General features: G+C 36.5%; 3 protein-coding genes across 3 annotated transcripts; 2 read left to right on the top strand and 1 right to left on the bottom strand.

Annotated features, from left to right (window-relative positions):
- Positions 1-336: 336 nt before the first annotated feature.
- On the top strand, positions 337-1,432 carry LOC122516089 (splicing factor 3A subunit 2). The gene is made up of 2 exons (XM_043633653.1): positions 337-1,025; positions 1,110-1,432. The coding sequence occupies exons 1-2, from the start codon at positions 480-482 to the stop codon at positions 1,383-1,385; spliced, it is 822 nt and encodes a 273-aa protein (XP_043489588.1). The 5' UTR covers positions 337-479; the 3' UTR covers positions 1,386-1,432.
- A 51-nt stretch (positions 1,433-1,483) lies between these two features.
- Positions 1,484-3,081, bottom strand: LOC122516090 (60S ribosomal protein L27a). Its single transcript, XM_043633654.1, has 6 exons — positions 3,020-3,081; positions 2,675-2,738; positions 2,486-2,583; positions 2,232-2,381; positions 1,777-1,912; positions 1,484-1,553 (listed from the first exon to the last, which is right to left on the bottom strand). Exons 1-5 carry the CDS (start codon positions 3,020-3,022, stop codon positions 1,784-1,786), a joined length of 444 nt encoding a protein of 147 aa, XP_043489589.1. The 5' UTR covers positions 3,023-3,081; the 3' UTR covers positions 1,484-1,553; positions 1,777-1,783.
- A 3,419-nt stretch (positions 3,082-6,500) lies between these two features.
- On the top strand, positions 6,501-9,342 carry LOC122516083 (F-box/LRR-repeat protein 14-like). Its single transcript, XM_043633641.1, has one exon. The coding sequence runs from the start codon at positions 7,054-7,056 to the stop codon at positions 8,743-8,745; it is 1,692 nt and encodes a 563-aa protein (XP_043489576.1). The 5' UTR covers positions 6,501-7,053; the 3' UTR covers positions 8,746-9,342.
- Positions 9,343-16,311: the final 6,969 nt, after the last annotated feature.

Below are 16,311 nucleotides of genomic sequence, written 5' to 3'. Positions count from 1 at the left end.
GAATTCATTTTCCGGAAATAAGATTAAACCGGATCTAGGGAAAATGGCGTTGCCATCGCGAAATTCGATGTTCGGTAATTCTCTAGGAAATATTGTCCACCATGACGCGTTACAAATATACGAATGGTGGTGCCATCTAAACAATATTACTCCTTACTGTCGATAAGAAAAATATTTTTCTTATCTACCAATGATAATCATAAAGATTAAAAATTAAATAAAAAATGTAAAAGATCACATAGACTTAAAAAAATATATTAAACATCCAATTTTACTTAAAAAGAAATTAACAAAAAGTCGTATAAAAAATGTTTCATGGTTTTAAAAACGAATTTTATTTGTATGTTGGTAACCATGAGTAAACGAATGACATCACAGCATTTTATTCGAAATGAGGATAAGTTATTGAAATAAAATAATAAATAAAAGTGCGCTCGTAATAATTTTAATTTCGTATCGTCAAGTTTTTTAAATCCATCATGGATTTTCAAAATCGACCTGGTGGAAAAACAGGAGGTGGTGGTGTGGCATCGTGGTCAGAAAGTAATCGGGATCGACGAGAGAGGTTAAGACAATTGGCATTAGAAACAATCGATCTCAACAAGGATCCGTATTTTATGAAAAATCATTTGGGCTCGTACGAGTGTAAATTGTGTCTGACTTTGCACAACAACGAGGGTAGTTACTTGGCTCATACTCAAGGAAAAAAACATCAAGCTAACCTAGCAAGAAGAGCAGCTAAGGAAGCTAAAGAAGCACCCCAAACGCTTGCACCAGAAAAACCGAGAGTTGAACCGAAGAAGTTTGTTAAGATTGGACGACCTGGTTACAGGGTAACTAAACAAAGAGACCCAGAATCAGGACAACAAAGTTTATTATTCCAAGTTGATTATCCTGAAGTTGCAGACAATGTAATTCCCCGTCACAGGTTCATGTCTGCTTATGAACAACGAGTTGAACCACCGGATCGCAAATGGCAATATTTATTGTTCGCTGCAGAACCTTATGAAACTATCGCGTTTAAAGTAAGAATGACTTATAAATCTAAACCTCTTATTAACACTACTCTCATATTTTTACTATGTTTATAATAATAATATTATTTGTAGGTGCCAAGCAGAGAAGTGGAAAAAGCAGAAGGAAAATTTTGGACGCACTGGAACAAGGATACCAAACAATTCTTTTTACAATTTGCATTCAAGAACGAAAAACCATCCGTAGGCAAAGTTCCACCACCACCAGTTCCACTAATTCGACCAGGGTTACCACCAATGGTACCTGTACCACCACCTCCTAGACCGCCAATGTTCAATCCAGTTCCACCACCTCCAGCATTGTTAGCATCGGGGATGCAAATTCCACCTCCTCCACCTCATATAGCTTAATTTTTATTGACGTTATATGCAAATATATCATATAATAAATAATCTTATAAATAAATAATTATAATTAAGAGAAAATATTAAACGTAATACTTTTGAAATCAGATTTTTATAAATTTTATTAAGAATATGTACACAGTGAAAGTACTTGCGTCGAGTCCTCCAAGTTACCTATAATCAAAGTGACATTCGTATAATTAATTATTTTCGAAATAATATCAAATTATAATTATTTCATTGTAATTTAAGTAAATCAGTAATGAACCATCTACATTATTTCAAGTGTTGTACGCACTCATTAAGACCGCCCGTTCATATTATCATCATATTAAAAATTATTCAGAAAAAGATACCAATTGTATAACTTATCAAAGGAAATTATAATTAAACGTACGTAAAACTTATGCGGAAAGAACGCATGCACCGCCAACTGCCTTGATTTTGTCTTCTGCCGATTTACTGAAGAATTTTGCTTTTACGATGACTGGTTGCTTGGGAAGCCGACCTTTTCCCAAGAGTTTGTAATATCCCTGAAAATTAAAAAATAAAACCCATAAGAAACAATCCTAAAGATTTAACATGTTTATAAGATTCATGAAGCAATAATTTGGACCCTTGAGCTGACTGCACTAAGACTGAAATTAAGTCTCCCAGACTTTTTAACGAATATCTATTTTATTAGAATACTGATGCAATCATGATTCAACGCGTGAAACTGCGTATAATACTCGATACTACATTCCATAATTATTTTATGTTTGGTCCGTACAAAACAAATCACCGGTCTCCAGTGCTGCTGCAGCGCAAAGGGTTAAAGGGTGAAAAGTATTATTAACAATATAAACTTACAGCTTTAACCAAATCGATAACAGGTACTTTGTTTTCCATTTTAGCATACTGCAGCCTTCTGTGTTCGGGTAACAATGCCCATAATTTGTCTAAATTTAAAGCAGGGCACCATTTTGTGTTTCGACGTAAATGGTAATTTCTCATACCAAGCGAGAACAAAAAATAAGTATTAGGATTATTGATTTTTAGTACTCATGTTAATTTGTGTACAAAACATTTTTAATAGAATTACATAGTTGTAAAAAGTTTCTTACCTTACCGAAGTAACCAGGATGGTACTTATCAAAGTTGATACGGTGATGGTGAAGACCACCAGCATTACCGCGACCACCAGGATGCTTCCTGTGTTTGCCTAAAAAATTAAAGAAATTAATTAATAAACATGTATTATAAGAAGATTTTACAATGGTTCATAATATGTTGTTTAAAACAAAAGAACTAACCTATACGACCATGTCCATGACTTACGTGCCCACGCAACTTCCTCGTCTTTTTTTTATGTGTCGACTAAAAACAAATAAACATAATTTCATTTAATACCATAATTTAAAAAATACATTGCAAAAAAGACTCGTTAATGTTTTAAGACCACATTAGTAAGAAGAGAAAAGTAACATTTATAAATTCATATTGTGGTAAAAATGAGAAAATTGTTACATTAAGATAAACTTTAAAATATTCTTTAAAAAAATGAATAATCATTAAATATAACTAAATATTAATTAGCCTACGGATGTTCAACCCATCTTCGGATTGTTTCTTAGAAAACACAAACGCGAAATACTCACCATGATGCCTAACGTATAAAGAACGAACCGTATTGGAAAACGTTACAGTTAATATTATAGAAATCCTACGTGATGAGTAAAAAGATGGTGGAGCCATGTGAGCTACATCTAGTTGCTGAAATATGAACCATAAAATGTACGATGAAAATGAAAATAATATTTTTAAAAGAAAGTTAAAATATGCTTTCATAAATAATTTCGATAAATGCAAGTAATTCCTATTGTTCTACACATTGTCAATGCTTCATTTAATTTTTCCAACTTTGTAAACTGTTTTAAGTTTAGATGTAAGTCGATTGGCTGAGAGAATTTGGAGAAACACCAATCAGAAGAATTAGAAATTTACGAGCACATTAGGGCAAGTATTTCATACAATAGCAAATGAGAATAATTTGTCCTATATATAAAATGAAATTATATGAATTTATTTATTTTTTTATTTTTTATTAATACCATTAAGTAATAGTAAATGTGTATTAGTATAAAAAATATTATTTTCTAACCTCAATTTAAATAATTACGTTCCCGTTGGATTAACAATAAGTGTAAGTACATACATATGTATATAATGTGTATATATAAGTGAGAGGTTACACATAAAATTAGCGTGATCCCAAGAAACGAAGACAATTTTAAAAAGTAAATTACTAAGAAATTAAAAATTTGAATAATATATATATATATATAATGGAATTAAGTATCGTAAGAATAATATATTATCTTATCATCGTTTGTTATCTTCGAACCGATTCTTTCGTATATTTGAATAACACCCTTTGTATTTTATTTTCTGTAGAAATTTTGTAAAAATATTGAGTAAGCAAAGTACGCATTCAATTTTGTTTCACAATTACTGATTCTTAAGAATTGCAATATTTCTATTAATAAATATCCTAATTTACGATATTCCTTTATTGTAATAATAATTATCAGTATCGTGCTACATTATATGTATGTATATATGTGTGTGTGTGTGTGTGTGTGTGTGTTGTGTATGTATGTATGTATACATATATATGTATATATACGATATGGGGTTTTGTAACTAATGCATGTCTATACGAAGTATACATTCGAACCAAAATTTACGGTTACGATACTAGAAGCTAGTATACGATGAGAGAGAAAGAGAGAGAGAGTATCGATATAAATATATCAAAACAGTGTATCCATTTAATTCGCTAATTCCAAAAGGTGGACACTTTCCCGATTCTACCAAGTCAAATGGAAATTTTAAAAAGGAAAGATAAATAGGCACGAACTTGGCGTCTACTGTTTGCTGTAAATTTTCCTCTAAATAAATGGATCAAATATATGTATAAACACACATACACGTATATATATGCATACATATCAAAAGTAGTACAACGTACAAAATATTCTCAACTTTCCATATCGATCGATGGACATTGTAACTGATATTAAATAAAATAACTGACAATGTATGACGAACGTATAATAATTGTTATCTCGTCCTACATAAATTGTAGTAGTACACAAAAAAAATTAAGGAAGATCGTCTTCGTAGATAGAAAAAAAATTTTAAGACAGTTTATAGTGAATAAAATAATTGACAATGTATGAACGAGCAAATAATAACTGCAGACTCGTCTCGCATAAATTGCAATTAATAAAAAACAGCAAACATCATCTTCGTAAGTAGAAGAATAATTTTTCTAAAACAAGGAAAAGTAAGAAGAAAATAACAATAAATAAGAAAAAGAGACTAGGAAAATTAAAATAAAGAAAGAGGAAAAGGGTACGTTATCATTGGAGTATCATCATCGGATATATAGAGAAAGAGAAAATCGTATTCAAACGTTGGAGGGTTAGTAAGAGATGGTAGGAAGGAAGGAGGGAAAAAGGAAAGGGTGAAGCGGGTGGTAGTAGCAACGTGGTCCCGTCTCACCGTACCCCCCACCGCTTTACGAAAACTTAAAAATGCCGCCGCAACGCAACCCGAATCGATATTCGCCGGTGCGCTCACGTGTCACGGTCTCGGGTCTAACGGACCAATGAGAGTCGAGCTCGGGTCAGGTTCGCTCCGCCTGTGTGCTACGGAGCACTAGGTACGACATCTGAGTTTGGGCAGGCGGAACGACAGTTCGCGGCTGGCAGCGTAACAGTAGAGAACGTTTGTTGATGCGTTACCGGTTTCTGACGTTGATCCCGCTACACGAGTGACCTCACGAACGATTATTATTTCTTCACCATATTCTATAGATCTCGGTTGGTTTTATAATAACCTCGATTAAATTCACATTAATCTAATAAAAATCTTCGTTCAACAATCTCATTCTAAATATCGTCGTGATCACCGTGATCGCTGTCATTGACAATAGTTGAAGTCGTTGTACTTGTTGTTGTTGAGAAAAATCGTTGATATCGATATTCGAAAGAAAGATCAACGAGATCTAGGGATCGAAGACACCGTTATGTTCATGATCCTCGTCACGTGCTGCTACTATCGTCGCTCATGGTGTGACGAAATAGTTCAGAGAATATAAAGAACGGGAGATTAAAGGAAAAGAAAAAAAAGAATAAGAAGGTGTAGAAATATATTTTTTTCTCTTCGATCATATATTCTCTCTCTCAGCGTGTGCTTTTGTAAAACGTTCGACGAGGGCAGCGCGTAAGCAGCACGTCGCCGTCACGGCGGCGGCACACATCGAGTGAGTGAGTGAGAGAGAGAGAGAGAGAGAGAGAAAGCAAGAAAGAGAGAAAAGAAGAAGAAAAAAGAAAGAAAGAAAGCAAGAAAGAGAGAAAAGAAGAAAAAAAAGAAAGAAAGAAAGATAGAGAGAGAGAGAAAAAAGCAGATACATTCATACATACATATATCATTTACATATTATATATATATATATATATATATATATATATGTATATGTATATATAAAGAAATACAGAGAGAAAGAAAAAGAAAAAAAAGAGAGAGACACAAGACACAAGTGTGCGTAGATCGCATCGTGCGTGCGAGAAGGCGGCTTGGCAGCTAGTGGTGAGAAAGAACGAGAGAGTAGAGGAAGTGATATCGTGCTGTATATACAGATACAGAAAGATAAAAAGAGAGGGAGAAAATAAGAGAGAGAGGGAGAGAGAGAGAGAGAGAAAAGAGAGAGAAAGGCGCGCGCGTTCCCTTGAGCAAGAAAGAGAAAGAAATAGTGAGAAAGAAGAAGGACAGCGGCGGAAGCGAAAGAGTGGAAGAGGTGGAGAAGAAGTGAGAGAGAAAGAAAGAGTTAGAGGAGAACTAGGAGGTGGCGGGGTGGGGCACGGGGAGTGTCGAAGGGTAGAAGAGAGAGAAGGAGGGCCAGCAGAATGTTGGAAAGAGAGAGAGGAGGAGAACGGTCGGGACAGAGCGAGCGTTGAGCGACGGTGGGGGCGGTTGGTGGGGTGGGGGAGGAGGAAGAGCCAGTAGTAGTGAGTAGTAGAGTAGTAGTGGTGGTAGAGGAGGCGGTGGAGTAGGAGTAGGAGGAGGGGGAGGAGGAGGTTGAGGTTGAAGTTGTAGGCGCAGAAAAAAAAACGAAAGAAGGAAGAGAGAAAGAGAGAAAGAATACGACAGTTTTACATGTGCGATCAACACGAGAGAATAGTGTCGAACTGATCGTCGAACTCTGATATACTCTACTCCTTAAATTTTGGAGTGACTCTTAAGAAACATAAAAAAGAGAGGAAGAGAGACTGTATCAAGTAACGAATCATGCTTCCGTGATAATGACGCATTCCAAGAGAGTACATATCGCACTGATTCGTAAGTACATTTAAGTTTAATCGAAAGTCTTTGGGACTTCTGCTATCCGAGAGTTAAGTAGGAATACGAAGAGGAGAAGAAGGAGGACTGGGTAAGGTATTTAAGGCGAGAAAAGGCGTTATGCCGGCGCTGGTGCGTTACCACTGAGTTCGCCTTAGAGTCGAGTTGGAGAAAGAGAGAAGGAGAGAAGACGGTGTGGCAGACCGTGTGCGTTAGTGCGTGCGCGTGTGTGTGACGCGTCGTCGTCGCGGGGCATACATGTACGGCCAAGGAAGTACATACATATATGTATACGCCTAGAGAAGATCGGTGGAGGAGCGAGGCGTTGGAAGGGGAGAAAAAGAAGAGAGGAGGAGGTGGCGGAGGAGGAGAGTTGGCCGTGTCGGCGGCGGCAGTAGCACGGGTCGGGAGGCTGGCGGGGGAGGCAGAAGCCGAGGAAGAAGAGGAGGAGGAGGAGAAGGAGGAGGAAGTAGTGGTGGCAGAACGAAAGAAAGCTCGCTGGCAAGAAGCGCGTAGTGCGATCGGCAAGATGGAGGAAAGTCAGCTGTTGATGACGGAACTTCCGGCATTAACACCAAGCCGCGGTACGACGCTGTTGCATCGTCCTGGTCACTATTTTCATTTGCATCAGCCACACTTAGCGATAACGAACGCTCAGAGCCAAACAAGTCAAGCCATACTTCATAACTCGTCCAACATGCCGCATTACAATAGCGAGGCGACCAGTTTGCCAGCATACGTTCAAGGTATCTCCTCGAGGCAGCTGCCACACGTACCGCGTAACGTGGCCTCGGCCAGCACGCATATATCCTCCCTCTATCCAGAGATATTAGCGCTGATCTTTAGTTACTTGGATGTTAGGGACAAGGGTAGGGCGGCACAGGTGTGCACCGCATGGAGAGACGCTGCTTATTACCGATCGGTTTGGCGAGGGGTCGAAGCCAGGTTACACCTGAGGAAACAGGCACCGGCGTTGTTCTCCAGCTTGGTAAGAAGAGGAGTTAAGAAGGTTCAAGTGTTGTCCTTGAGAAGAGGTCTGAGCGACGTATTAAAGGGCGTACCGAATCTTGAGGCTCTCAATCTCTCCGGTTGTTACAACATCACCGATTCCGGATTGTCCAATGCTTTCTGCCAAGAGTATCCGGCGTTGACCGAGCTTAATTTGTCCCTCTGCAAGCAAGTGAGCGACACGTCCCTCGGCAGGATAGCACAGTACCTTAAGAATCTCGAGCACTTGGAACTGGGCGGTTGTTGCAACATCAGCAATACTGGTCTCCTCTTGATCGCGTGGGGTCTTAAGAGACTAAGAAGGCTCGATTTGCGAAGCTGTTGGCACGTATCCGACCAAGGAATCGCCCATTTAGCCGGACTCAATCGGGAAACCGCGGACGGTAATTTAGCGCTGGAACATCTAAGTCTCCAGGATTGTCAGAGGCTCAGCGATGAGGCGCTCAGGCACGTATCCGTCGGCTTGACTACGCTCAAGTCGATCAATCTATCTTTCTGCGTGTGCATTACCGATTCCGGGGTTAAGCATCTAGCGAGAATGTCCAGTTTGCGAGAACTCAACTTAAGATCCTGCGACAACATATCGGATATCGGTATGGCTTATTTAGCGGAAGGTGGGAGTAGGATATCATCCTTGGATGTATCCTTTTGCGACAAAATAGGCGACCAAGCTCTCGTACACATTTCCCAGGGCCTGTTCAATTTAAAATCCTTGTCGTTATCCGCTTGTCAGATAAGCGACGAGGGTATATGTAAGATCGCTAAGACTCTCCACGACCTAGAGACTCTGAATATCGGTCAGTGTAGTAGGTTGACGGACAAGGGACTTCATAACATCGCCGAGAGCATGAAGCACCTTAGGTGCATCGATCTCTACGGATGCACGAGGATAACGACCAATGGCCTGGAGAGGATTATGAAACTACCGCAGCTGAGTACCTTGAATCTTGGTCTCTGGCACGTGCGGTGATGGCTTTCTATTAACACATTGCCGCCCAGTAAATTACCAATACAACAACATTTGTTCCCGGCCGAACCTTGCCGCCAACAACAACACGACGTGGTGTAGTATTCATCCTTATACACACACACACACACACACACACACACACTCGAACACACAATAAGCGCCTACCACCAGCGTATTTACGACCTTTTATCAATCGTTTTATTCTCGATGATCGAAACTACCCGCGTGTTGTTGTTGTCGTCTTGCTTTTCTCTCTTACAGTTGTCCTCCTCCCTTGTTCTTCTTCTTCTCCTCTATCTTTCTATCTGTCTATCTTTCTCTACCGGACGGCAATGTGTTAAGAACGTTCGAGATCCGTGGAACTCGGTGCTTGGCCTGGATCCTACTAATATAAATCTCACGACAGTCTAAAGAGACTTAGTAAAGTATTTGAAAGACACGATTCTAAAGTCATCTCCGATTTGCCGGAACTCGAACGTCTTCGAGCCCAATCGTCGTCGTCGTCTTCACCGCCACCGCCACCGCCATCATCGCGTTTTTAATAGCTTCATCATATTTTCAACACAAATTGGGTCTTCTAATACCCAACGACTAAAAGACAACGAAATGAATGAACACGACGAGAAAACGAAGTCTTCTCTCGAAATTGTTCTGATTTTTCGTAACTCTGTACTGTTGTCCAACTTTCTTCCATTTTTATTTTTATTTTTATTTTCTTTCTTTTCGAATTATTGCTTTTGCCAATCCTGCTTGGCAAACTTTTCGACATTTTCTTGAAGGAAAAGAAACCTATTATCGATCGCCATCGTTGTACGTCACACGAATACAACTACGTAAATCTGTTGTTGTGTACGTGTGCGTGTGTGTGAAAGTAACTAAATTTTAATTTCTTTCTTTTTTATTATTCATCTTTTTTTTTCTTTTTGTTTCTTCCCTTTTTTTTCTTTTTCATACCATTGATTCGGCAATAATTTTCATTCGTCGATACCGCCAATAAATTCGACCTCTCGGTCTTTTTCGGCCGATTGGTGGAGGTTTGTTGCGTGGTGTAGAAAAAAGAGAGAGAGAAAATCCGAGCACGTTAGGTTCTACGCTCTTTGTATACACACACACACACACACACACACGTACAAATATAACACATACACATGCATGCATGTATGTGTATATCTATATTTTTTATTTGTTACCTTTTTTCTCTCATTTTTCCCTCTTTCGTAACTCGATCGTTAAAAAAAAAAAACACATGTACGCACACACACGTACGCATATACGCGCGGCAGCGCAACAAAAAAAGAATCGTGCTCGGTAATGGTAATCTGTCTTATAAAATTGCAGTTTTTTGTTGTTGTTGTTATTGTTGTTGTTGTTGCTGTTATTGTTGTCTGCTGTCGTAATTGTGCACGTATGTGCTGCTGCTGCTGCTGCTGCTGCTGCTGCTGCTGCAGTTGTTGGTTGTTGGTTGTTGGTTGTTGTTATTAATTTCTTATTTTCTTTTTTCTTTTTTTGGTGTTCTTTTTATTTTACCATCCTTGAACACGATTGACGAACGAGAGAGACCCACTCGAGTGAGAGATAAAGTTGACGCAGAAATCCTGTCTAAAACATTGAATATGCACCACGTATACATGGTTATGCATATGTATGGAGGGAAAAAAAATTGCATTATGCTTCTTCTTCTTCTTCTTCTTCGTTCTTTAGATCTTATTTCGGCTTACAAATTTCGTGGTCATTGATCAATTAATAAGCAAATTTCTTCATTAAAAAGCCGAATACAAACCTTAGTTACGTCAGGAGTGAATTGCGAAAGAAGAAAATGGAATGCGCAACACGCGGATATCGCGTAACGCCTTCTTCTTGTTTTATTTATTTGAAGATATCAGAGAGAGGAAATATAAGAAAAGATAAAAATTTTTTGCGCAGAGAAAAGGTTCCGTGGATAATTTTCAATTGTACGAACGAACGCACGAATAAATCAATGAACGGTAAAACCCGTCAAAATTTAACCTTTGATTAATCAAACTTTCACTTTGATCGATACGGTTATTTTTAAACATGTATATATAACAAATTAACACTACGATTAATCGAACAAATCATAAGTTCCGAAGAAAACGATTTGATCCCTACAAATTTTCTTTAACTCTTTACCGTGCTTGGCTCAGGGCCAATAACCTTTTGATCAAAGTAACAGATCAAAAGGTTACAAAGTAACGAATTAATTTCCAACGTCCGTTAACAATGTCTCGAATAATAGCTGATCGGGACAAGTAGACTATTAGAATTTGACAAATTTTCCTCACATGTGTGTATGTATGTATGTGCGTGTGTATGTATGTATGTATGTGTATGTACTGAAGGGGAAAAGAACCCAGGTTGTCCCTTGTTGCTCTCCCCTCTTTTCTTCTGTCTCTTTTATAAGTCGGTGATTATATTTCGCATAGTGCACCATCTCGAAAGGAGATAAAGCATATGTCAGGTGGACATTCCCCCGTTTTTATGCGGACGTACGCTCGATCGCGTAGCAACTCGTTATTACGGCCGGCTGGTTGGTTGGTTGGTTGGCTGGCTGGCTGGCTGGCTGGCTGGCTGGCTAGCTGGCTGGCTGGCTGGCTGGCTGACTGGCTAGCTGGCTGGCTGGCTGGTTGTTGGCCTGTGCAGTTCTGCAGAGTTCGGACGGTGGGAGGAATTTTGGAAGTGTCTGTACCAGAATGTATAGGCGGGGTATTCAGGAGGAGGCCAGAAGCACTGGGATCGAAGGGCCAAAGCACAAACCCCTCTTCTCCTCTCCTCTCCTCTTCTTCGTCTTCGTCTTCGTCTTCTTCTTCGTCCTCGTCTTCGTCTTCGTCTTCTTCTTCGTCTTCGTCTTCGTCTTCGTCGTCGTCTTCGTCTTCTTCTTCTTCTTCTTCTTCGTCTTCGTCTTCGTCTTCGTCTTCGTCTTCGTCTTCTCTTCTTTACCAAGCCTAACCAGCTCGAAAACCTGAATTTCAACCGTCTCTACCTAGACCCGCTGACCTCCGAATACGCCGAAACGTAAGAGAAAGAAAAATAGTCCCACCAACCGACTTTGGTATTCTTTTTCTTTCCTTCCTATATCGGCTACGAAAATATTCACCTTGTAAATTCTTATTCTACGTGTGCTAGTTTCTACTGTCTTACTTCTTGGTTCTTTTTTCACATTTTTAAAGGAATTCTTCTAATTACTTCTTTACTTTATTTTATGAAGATTCGATTTTAATCGTTTAGAAAATCAGAAGATCGGTTTCGTATAGTTATTCATGAAATAGTATCCAAATGGATAGTTGATACCTTCCAGGATTCTTCTTCTGCTAATTTCGTCGTTTAGATCTATAATTTTGTGCATATTTAATTATAATTATCTAGATAATCAAATAGATTCGTTATTATTCATAAAACAATATCTCGATCAATTATTCTTACATTAGAATATTTTTCTTATACGATCAGATTTGAACTTTTTCAATATTATCATCTTCTTCCACTTCCATCGATGACCCTTCATTTTACAATTCTTTAACTAACGTCATCGTTTGTATCAACATTTTCGATTCTAATCATCTATACAATCAGATTGATTATATGTACAAAAATCCAATCTCCAGTATGACCAGTTTCGAATGATTAGTTTCGAATGATCTGAAAGATTCTTACCATATATTTAACTTTCATCCTTCGAGGGTCATTTGAACGTACTCGTTCATCAAGACAATAGACTTAACTAAGACATAATATAAAAGATAGCGTTAAGGAATCTCTGGAAAAATTTCTTCGTACTTTCCTCCAACCTGCAAATACATAGTACTATAATAGCACCGTCATCAACAGCAGTAGTATCAGCATCAGCAGCAACAGCAACAGTAATAGTAGTAGTAGTAGTAATAATAATAGTAGTGGTAATACTATACAGTATATAGTAGTACCATCACTACCACCACAACCACCACTATCAATAGCAACAGCAACAGCAGCAGCAGCAGCAGTAGTATTAGTAGTAGTCGTCGTAATAGTGTTAGTGTTAGTGAAGATACAAGGTGGAAAACCAGTTCTCTCTCTTAAACTCGAATCTCTTGGAGGTTGTTCTCGTACCTTTACCGTAGGACCGTATCGACCGTAATGAGTTTCATTAGCGATTTCCAAAGGAAACGATGGAATTATCAAATTACTGCGAGTGTTTAGTGTTCTCTTTCGAAGGGATATACGAGGTGGGTGAGAGGGTGTAGAACTAACCAACGAACTAACATATATATACACACATATATATAGAAAGAAATTGGACACACGCATGCAGGTGGAAGATCCTCTGGCGAATACGATCGACGAAGGCCGAGTAAAGCCGAGGCAACCCCAAGCATGTTGTGCTAAGGGAATATCGCGTAAGAGAAAAGGAGTAAAATGGGGGCGAAAGGGGGAAAAGGAATGAAACCATCTATATATATATATATATAAATGTGTATGTGTGTGTTAGTGTTTGGGTATGTTGCGTGTGTACTAATATGTACATAAGTACATGCAACAGCGAAAGGGTGTATCTATACATGTATATATGTATATATAAATGCGTATGTGTGTGTGTTTGTGAGAGAGAGAGAGAAAGGAAAGGGGCCTTTCACACGGGTCTCTTCTCCCGCTACCTACCCTAGGTTAGGTGCTATTGTAATCGATTGGAGATGCGGGACTTCCCTCGGCCTTCCTTCTCCCCGCTCTCTCCCTTCTTCGACCCTTGACGGCTATACGGAGACCCGTTACTCATTGTCTGCCAACCCCCGTAGCTAACGTTGCTCGGCTACGAAGGCATGTGCATTGACGCATCGTTGCGTGCACATATCCTCTAGACTTTGCCTTTCTCCTCTCTTCTCTCTCTCTCTCTTTCTCTCTCTTTTTCTCTCCCTGTATATTTCTATCCCTTTCTCTTTCTGATACGTATACCCTTTTTACCTTAAGATCCTTACCTTCGATTCGTCATCGAGGGTGGAAACCTTCATTCGTTCGTTCGTACGTTCGTACGTTTGTTCCTTTTTTTTCTTCTTTCTTCGTTGCTAACGTTTGAGCTTTTTATTGGAAATCATTGGACTTTGAAATTATTGAGGGATTCTTTAGGCTTATCAGAAACTACGGGCATGTGATTAAATGGAATTCTTATTTTACGATGAAATGTTATTATTATTATTATTATTTTCTTTTTTTTGGTTTGTTCACAACAAGGATTGATTTTTATTTCAATCTGAATTTTTCGGTCACGATAACGATATATAATTGTTCTTTGTTTTTGTTTTTTTTATAACAAATCGTCATCGAGGGTGGAAAACAATCTTCGTTCTAACGGTGAAAATTGTCTTTCTGTTTGTTAACTTTTTAAGATTTTTATTTCAGAAATTATTCGGCTGTACAAATTATTGAAAATTGTTTAATATTTAAGTGAATTGTTTATTGTAAAATTATTTATATATTTCAAATTGATTTTATATTTCATAGATATTTAATGTTACTTTGCTCTGTTTTTTTATTTTATTTTATTTTATTTTATTTTATTTAATTAATTAATCGAAGAAGAGCATAATACAATAAAATATACCAACAATCATTAATTTCTCTTATTAAACGAAATAACAATCTTATGCTTTCTTGTTTTTCACGAATATAAGAGAAGTCATTGTTTATTTTTTATTTACTTAATCGAAGAATCTACACACGAAATATAAACCGACGTATAATTTTATTTTCGCAATGCGATTAATCTTTTTAATAATCGTGCGAAGAAAGCAACACGTGTAGTTAACAAAATTTGGATAAAACGTATGAATTTATCTCTGCTGTCTCGTTCACAAATCTAAAAAAAGGAAAAAAAAAAAGAGAAAGAAAGGAAACTCAGTGTATATATGTACATATATGTATATGTATATGTATATATATATATATTTATATTTATATATCAATGTATTTATGTATGTATATACACTAAAACATAGAAGAGTGCATAAGAGATTGCAAATTCACGCCGAGAAAGCGCATTTTTGTGTGATTCGAAGGTGCTATCTCGTTCAACACACACATACAAGCACATACTCACGCATATACTCATGTCTAGTAATCATATTACTAGTTTCTTTTCTCTTCTTTTCCAATCTCTCTCTTTGTGTGTGTTTGTAAATATGTGTGTGTGTGTGCGTTACATTTCTCTATGTTATGATCCATTTTGTTTTGACAAATTTATTATTATTATTATTATTATTATTATTATTATTATTATTATTATTATTATTATTATTAATATTATAATTACTTTTCTTGTTACATTACACGTATATCTTTATTATACATTGTTCATAAAAGCGAATTTTAGGATTAGAATACGCGACTATATTTTTATTTATGTAATATACATATGTGTACATATTTATATATATTATTTTTTTCTTAATTGTCTTTTTGAACAAATCCACTATACGCGTATTTTTTGTTTTTATTTTATTTCTCTCTTTGTCTACTTTTCATTCGCCACGTGTCTTCTCCAGTCAGCGAACTTCGTAACGATCGAAAAAGAGAAAGAGAGAGAGAGAGAAAGAAAACACGCGTGGTCGTAAAATATTTTTACAATAAATAAATTAAATTTAACAAGTGGGCTGAAAAAATATTCTTTCAAAAAGGCAAACAAGCGTTATACTTTTTAGTATTATTATTATTGTTATTATTATTATTACTATTATTATATTGTTTATATTGTTAAGAACTATTTTTTTATATTAAAAGAATAATTTCGAAATTATGGGAAAGTTTTTTCCTTTTAAACGTTTTTAATTTTATCAGGAGGAACGTGTGATAAGTTGACTTTATGATTATTATTATTATTATTATTACTATTATTACTACTACTACTGTTACTGTTATTATTATTATTATTATTATTATTATTATTATTATTATTATTTTTATTATTATTATTATTATTATTATTATTATTATTATTTTTTATTATTGTTATTATTAAATTGTATTTATGATTATTGTAAAATAAAAAGATAGCCCTGTGCGTTATGCTTATCATCAAGGTCGTATTCATGAGTATGCGGTGGCATTGAAATTCGTGTCATTAAGGGTGCTGCAAAGTGCAACAAATAAAAAAAAGATAATCAGTTACTTTTTCCTTTAATTATTATATAAATTAATATTCATTTTCATAAATATTTTTTATATTTGATATGTAATTAATTAATTAAATTAATTAATCAATAAACAAGATATTCTTCTATTAACAATTTTCATAATTGTTACAAACTTTCGGAAGCCCCGCAAAATGAAGAAACGAGCGATTTAATTTCAAATTTAATTGAAAATATATAGTTACAATTTTATAATAATAATAATAATAATAATGCATGCATATACTACACCTACATTTATAATATATTTACGTTTACAAAGATTATTATTATATACGTTGAATTTTCTCTCAGACAATTTTTTACCACTTTCGTACGAAAAGAGAAATGGAAAAAAGAAGATAATAATAATTATAATAATAATAATAGTAATATTAATACTTACGTC

The sequence above is a fragment of the Polistes fuscatus genome, unplaced genomic scaffold (genome assembly GCF_010416935.1).
Source record: "Polistes fuscatus isolate 324 unplaced genomic scaffold, CU_Pfus_HIC Scaffold2, whole genome shotgun sequence".
Classification (NCBI taxonomy): domain Eukaryota; kingdom Metazoa; phylum Arthropoda; class Insecta; order Hymenoptera; family Vespidae; genus Polistes; species Polistes fuscatus.
The sequence above is the reverse complement of the archived record's forward strand: the minus strand, read 5'-3'. Positions and strand labels throughout refer to the sequence as shown.